Here is a 6,897-nt window from a genome sequence, read left to right as displayed (position 1 = left end):
CTTCCGAGCCAGGGACAATGCTGAGGGGACGCCCTGGCCACAGGCTGACTGGGGCTCTGGGGCAAGCAGACTATGGGCTTTGCAGAGAAGCTGGGCCACGGAGCAGAGGGACACAGAATGACAGAGATAAGTCCCACAGCGGCAGAGGCATCTGTCTCCCACTAGCCTGGCTCTGCTTCTTACAACTGGAAAGCCTTTCAGCGAACCCCCTTTTCCAGGGAAGTAATCCGATTGGGAAAAGGAAGTAGGGGCCCTTTCTTGAAACTATTTTCATTGCAACCACACTGTTTTTGCTTAGACTCATCAGGTCCAGTGGGCTGGGGGTGTTGCGGTAAGTCGTGAGAGAAGGCAAAGCTGTCCCCCAAACCACCTCTGCTCTCCGCCCAGACTGGACCTCTGACACACCAGCCGCCGGGCCTGCTTCGTCCGAGGCGCCACTGAAAGGGCTGGGGCGCGTTAGCCAGGATAAGAGAAGGCACAAAAGGGACTTTCAGAGGGTCGAAGAGACTCTCTTCGTTTTCTGTCTCTCTCGAAAGCCTAACTGGGGCCCAAGGTTAAGTGTGAGAAAGAGGGCAGCAGCTACACTCTCCGGAAGCAGCTCAGGCTGCCTCAGGACACAGGAAGAGAGCTTCCAGGTTCCTTCTGTCCCTCTCCAGCCTATGGCCCTGCCTCCACAGGACACCCTCACCATGGAAACCGGCGCTGCGGACACAAGCGACAGCACCTGAGCCGGCGATCACTGACTGCCTTTTCTGTAACGATTTTAGACCTGAGGTATTTAGATTCGGTAGCTGAATACTCCTTAAAGTCGCAAAAACTTCACAGAATATAACATATGACATATACACATACGTAAGGCCAAATTTCCTTTACCCTGAAAAAAAGAGGAAGTTGCTTATATTCAAGCTCTTACATAGCTGCTTCTATCATGGAGCGCTCTCCAAATTACTATATTATGAATAATCGACTTCGATCAATGCTACTTTTGGATGCTTACAAAGGCTTGACAGAATTCATAATGTTAAAAAGAAAAAAAGGAAATTTAACGCGTTTCGTCATGAATGATTCCTGGGGTACGAGCTCACAACCACATGTGCTGAACGAGGGCAGCAAAACCGAGTGACTCAGGTGACGAGGTCACGGACAAACACCTTGAAGAAGAACGAAAAGTAAACATAGCTGGCTGTCCTGACACTGTGAATGGAGTCTGTGGCCTGGGTAAAATTTCCACCGACACCATACGCGTGGACCCCCAAGGTGAGCATCTCAGACCATCCAGGTGGGGCAGCCTGGGGCCTGCTGAGACTCGCCCGCGGGTTTTGTGAAGACACTGATGCCGAAGATGAGTCACTTAGAATCTGAGAAAAGTTGACTCACAGGTGGGAAAAGAAAAAAAATGCCATTTCTCAATTATTAAACACGATTTTATAAAAGATTTTAAATCTGGGTTTATTACTGAACTAATGTTATAAGCTGACATTTGACTATTTCATCTATTCTAAAAGTTTACATATTCAAGTTGGCCCAAAACTATTTCTTTGAAATCTTCTCATTGGCAAAATAGGCCCATTGCTTTATATGGGGGCACATACAGAAGGTGAAGCATTTCGAGGGCATTTAGATATGACATAAGATTAATGCATGCAACACAACTTGCCATCACACACACCTGTACGTGATAGTAATGGATGTGATTTGCAAAGCTACAGTGTTTGTCAACCAGAAAGCAGAAGCGCCTTTTTTCTTCAAGTAGAGCTTCTCTGCAACCATCTGCGATGAATTTCTGGATTTCACTCTGGCGAGAAGTAACAGTTTCCACATACTAGGAAAATAAATAATAATTAGACAAGTGTAACAGTACCGACATAGCCTGACACCTATCTTTTACCATCTTTACTTGGTTTATTTTGATAATGGAGTAACTACTAAAGGCAGATAAACATTAGACAAAGTAACAAAGTTGTAACCTGACCTGAGCAGATAAACATCGTCATTAAGATCCCTGACTCATGAGTGAAGAGAAGTTGCCAAAGGCCTTACATTCCATTGGGCAATTTACACAAAATATTACTTGGTACTCTAGATATAAGATCTCGCCCTACTGAAAAATCATGGGCTTTGGAACCAGAAAGTTCAAGTTTAAACCCCAGTTCCAAGTGTTAGCACATGACTTAACCTAAGCCTCACTTTTCCCATCTGTAAAATGGGGACAGTAATGCTGCTCATGGAGAGTCCCTTACCTCCTGGAGCGAGGAGAAAATGTCAGCGTTTTTAGGAGGCAACTAATCACTCTTACCTCGGGAAACTCCATAGCCTTCAGCTGATACAAGTCCAAATGCTGTTTTTAACTTCAAGAGCGACATGAGTCCGTGGATAAAGTACAGACTGAATGCGGTAAGCAAGCTTCCCTGTAAACTGATTACCAACAAAATCAAGTAGTGCGAAGCACTCACCTCAAATTCTTTGTGTTCATATTTAAGTGCATTTCGTCCTCCTTGACTTTTCCTTCTGATTTTCTTCAATTCAGCTTGAGATTTCTCCAAAGAATCTAATTTATTCTTATGTTCTGTTTGGTATCTTTTAAGAGTAGCCTGTAAGTTAAGAGTTGCACATACTTTACTGCAGCACCTGCAGACGCTCAGGCAGTTATTCTGCTAACATCTCCACCGGGTGCGGCTGGCCGAGGCCCACGCCGCACACTGCCTCCCCCGCTGTGGCCCTGCGTGCCCACACCGCACATTGCTTTGTCTGCCCCAAGTCCCTTGTCTGTGAGAGGCCCTGGACTGGAAGGGAAGCTCTCGGAGGGCAGCAGTATCTTTTCTTTCTCTTGTTCTTTCTTTCCCGAAAGGTTTTTGGACACTGGGTGGTAAGTGCTTTGGTGAATAAATAACCAATATTAAATCCCATACTCCTGTTTTATGACTTATGACCTCAGGAAAGAGAATGAAGGACGCAACCTCTTCCAGTTGCTTGGGTGCTGTGTAGCAGGGTTTCTCAGAGCCTAACTGACCTGGGTTAATTCTGGCTTTTCCCCACATTTCCTATGTATCTCAGCAATTACTTAGTTTCCCTGAAATCCATCTTTCCCCTCTAAGCTGTACAGTGAGCATAATAAGAGTGCCCACATTATAGAATTTCTGTAGGGATAGAAATCAGACGGTGTGTGGAAAGTACTTGGCATTACACCCCTGAGAAGTCATGGGTGGCCCCGCAGCCCTCCGAGGCGCACAGAGCACGTGCACGCAGGTGCACCGCTTACGGCCACGTGCGGGTCTTGCTGAGAAGACGGGACTTTGGCTGGGAAAGCAAACAGCTACTCCACGGCAGACGGGAGATGGAGAGAGCCGTCTGGCTGGAGGGCCAGGCAAGAGAAAACTGCTGGAATCGACAACACCGGTGACTGGCAACAGGAGCCACACAGAGGCCGTGTCTGCCGGTCACACCTGGGAACCCCAAATGGTGTTCTCCCTGTACAGCTTGCGTCCCAGAGTGCTGGTCTGCGAAAGCAACAGATGCTCTAACACAGATGCAGACGACATCAACATGTGTGTGCTCCTGAAAACGATGCTTTCCAGAGCAGTAAGATTCCTTGCAATATTTTCTCTATGCTTTAATAAAATCTCAGTTTTAGCAAAAACGAATCCACTCGGCCCAAAGGAAACTTGTCGGTCTTATGCATTCATGTACGTACCAAACCCCTGGCTCCATCCTCATCTGACGCCGCCCACTAAACAGTGGGAGTTCTCCTTGGGCTCAGAGACGGGCCAGCGCAGCCCCCTGAGAGCCAGCCCCGTGCCCCTCGCCCACCTCTCCTTAGAGCTGGAGCAGAACCGTGCACTCACGTTCATGTATTTGACGTCAAGTTCGGTCTTCTTCTCCAGCTCATGGATAATCTCTTTATGGAATGTTTTGAACTGTTAAAAGGAGATAAAAAATTCATACCAGATTTGAGACTTTAAACAAAATAAAAGTTAAAAATAAACATTTTGTAAATATAAAAAGAGTTCACATACGTTTTCTTTAAGACTCTCGTCGAGTTTCTTGTGGGTACTTGAAATCTCTATGAGAACATGGCCTGTGAATAAAACCAGGAACGTTAGGGGGAAAAGCCACTGCGTGGTTTTTGTGATGAGATGAAGAAATGGGAACCAGCGAAGCACGGTCCACTGCTGCCTTGGGAGCCTGCAAGTGCCAGGCCCCCAACAGTCAGCAACACCGACACGTCCCCATGGCTGGTGGGCTTCGGAGAGATGCAGCGAACTTACTCTACCACGTTGTTCGTCAAAAAAAAGCCAACTTTGTCTTAAAACTCATTGTTCTTTCTATATTTACTCATTCCATATGGTAGATCTCATTTATCTAGTTTAATTTTTAAAATTTTCTTACATAAGATTCTCTTGGTCATTATGGTAACTGTAGGAATAAACGACTTATTTTTACCTAATCCCCAGAGTAATCTGATTATCTGTCAGGCATGGAAGATAAAGGTTATTTTCTTTTTCTCGCATTAGTTCTCGTGTCATTCTGGAAAGTATTAACGCCAGGGGAAACCATGGCAGGGACAGTGCTCTGCCTCCTATCTCCTGGGACTACTCCGATTCTTGGAAACATCTGCAGTCACATGACAGAAGAGAATGTTCCAGGACAAAGGAGACTAACTCCAAAAAGCAGCAAGACGACCACTTGATTTGCAAGCACACCTCTTGCAGTTCGTGGCAGTGTGCAAATCTCCACTACTAAACTCTGATAAAGGGGAATAAGAGCCTCTCTGCCAACTCATCTACCAACCAGGTCTGACACCTCTAAACTGGGAGAACCAAGCATCCTTGGGAACCAGCACTAGACCAGACACCAAACAACAACAAGGTGGGCTGCACTGACCATCCCACAGTGCAGTGGACAGATAACAGGAATTCTCTGGGTGAAACGAGGCTGCAGATGAGGGAAAACTGAAGTTACAACTGTGGCAGACTACGGGAACGAGAGAAAGAGCGCCACCTGAACCGTGACTTCCGCTGCCATCTCTGTCCGAAGGACTCTGCTGTGCCCTGCTCTCAAAACACTTTAAGACATCTGACGTTCGAATGGCCGGCCCAGTCTTTCCCCTCATCTGCAGACTCAGAAATTCAACTCCTTCCCGAACAGGTCCACCTGGGTGTCCTAACAGGCATCTCGTACTCAACATACCTCAAAGTGAACTCATCCCCTATTCTCTAATCCCAGCAGCCAGTCACACCTGTCATACCCTACGACAAAGACTCACTCCCTTGTGCGTGTGGTGTCACCACTTGGGCCGCTTCTCGGGTGAAACCATGCCTCTTACTCACCCTGCTTCCTTGGGTGGCAGATGGGCCAGCCCTCCCCTGCCCAGGACAGAAGGCACGTGGGAGGGACACGTGGAGTCCGTGTTCACCCAGTAATCTGCGCCACTAGAGGGAGAGGAAGAGTCTCCCCAGTCTGACGCCCCCCACACACCGAAACCTGCCAGCTGGACCTCTTAGGGGCCCCACCACCCGTCCTAAGCTCTTAGCATTTCTCTTGACTCCTAGCTTGTTCTCTTCTGGATCTTTCCACATGCAAACGTAATATGTTGCTCCCTCTGACCCCTCCCCCACGGTGTCCCAGGTCAACAAACTCCTCAGCCTGAAGCCCACCACACACAGTGCTGTTTAAAATACCATGGCGGGTGGCAGGGGTGGAGACTCTCCTGGAAGGCTGTAGGTGCATAACCGGTAAGGCCCTAAACATCGTGCGATCCTAGGAACCTCTAACAGAACAGCCTGCAGGGTAAATACGAAAGTGGTCAGACACATTCCCAGCACCCACGGCTGCACCCCGCCGAATTATCGAAAGGCCTGCTCCGCATCCTGAATGACGATGACGTCATTTATCCCATAATTAAGTTCTCCTGAAGCTCAACATGAAACAGAGTTCTTCACAAAGGAAGTCCTTGCACGACCGAGAATAAAATTATATTAATGTCACTTTATGTCAATCATTTCAGATACTGAAATAATCTAAGTGACTTTCATATCTCTTTTCAACCCATACATAACTCCTGGTTTGAGATGAAAAACAACAAAAAAGCCAACTTTGTTCATGTGAAAATCAAGCCCTTTATTCTTGGCAAATCGTATCTACTTTAAAAAAAAGTTTAAAAGTAATTTTGCTGAAATCAGAGTGATTCAAGCTAGAATCAAGGCATTCACATTTTTTTTTTTTTTATGCTGTCATGAACTTTATTTCTACAACCTTATTTAACGCAGCTCTCTTGGAAGTGTGTTGTCAAAACAAAAGCATGTGCTCGTGGGGACACTGCTGACCTTGGCGCTCTGGGCTGGGGCGCCCCAGTCCCCTCCGCACCCCACGCCCCTGCCGTGCCTCTTGCCCCTCCTCCCGCGGTCTCCCCCAGGCAGCTCGGGCGGAAAGGCCCGTGAAAGGCCCATTCACTCTGCGGCGGTGTGGACACCTGACTTATCCTCGTTATTCCTGGCCCTTGCAGTCCCTGCACTTTAAATGCCAACCTCGCAGCAGCCGTCTCTGAGTCCGCCGCGGTCATGAAAAGGATGAAAAAACATCATTTCTGTGCATGCGAGCTGCCAAAAGTGTATCTTGAACCAGAAAATGAAAACGGCCTTTATGTTCAATATACAGAAGTTTACTCTTAAGCATAGCAAGTGTTAGTTTGTCTAAAACGTGGTATCATGCATGTTTACTCTTAGCCATACAATTTTTTCCATAAATTATATTTGAGAAAAAAAATTTTTTTTTATAAAGAGGGTGGAGTTGAGAAAGCACAGCCCAGAGTCTAATGGAGCAGAACTAAACGCACACCCAGGCGGGGAGCAGCGTCTCGATCCCAGAAACCAAGCGCCGTAGGTACGGGACCAACTATAG

At 47.1% G+C, this 6,897-nt stretch overlaps 1 protein-coding gene across 1 annotated transcript in view; it reads right to left on the bottom strand.

Annotated features, from left to right (window-relative positions):
- BAIAP2L1 (BAI1 associated protein 2 like 1) overlaps nucleotides 1-6,897 on the bottom strand; it is a 44,738-nt gene that overhangs the window by 12,162 nt on the left and 25,679 nt on the right. Inside the window, exons 3-6 of the mRNA XM_015585240.2 lie at nucleotides 4,014-4,075; nucleotides 3,843-3,914; nucleotides 2,454-2,591; nucleotides 1,670-1,822 (exon numbers count right to left, since the gene is read on the bottom strand). Coding sequence (XP_015440726.1) covers nucleotides 1,670-1,822; nucleotides 2,454-2,591; nucleotides 3,843-3,914; nucleotides 4,014-4,075 — 425 coding nt within the window. The remainder of the gene's footprint in view (nucleotides 1-1,669; nucleotides 1,823-2,453; nucleotides 2,592-3,842; nucleotides 3,915-4,013; nucleotides 4,076-6,897) is intronic.

Source organism: Pteropus alecto, unplaced genomic scaffold (assembly GCF_000325575.1).
Source record: "Pteropus alecto unplaced genomic scaffold, ASM32557v1 scaffold40, whole genome shotgun sequence".
Classification (NCBI taxonomy): Eukaryota; Metazoa; Chordata; class Mammalia; order Chiroptera; family Pteropodidae; genus Pteropus; species Pteropus alecto.
The sequence above is the reverse complement of the archived record's forward strand: the minus strand, read 5'-3'. Positions and strand labels throughout refer to the sequence as shown.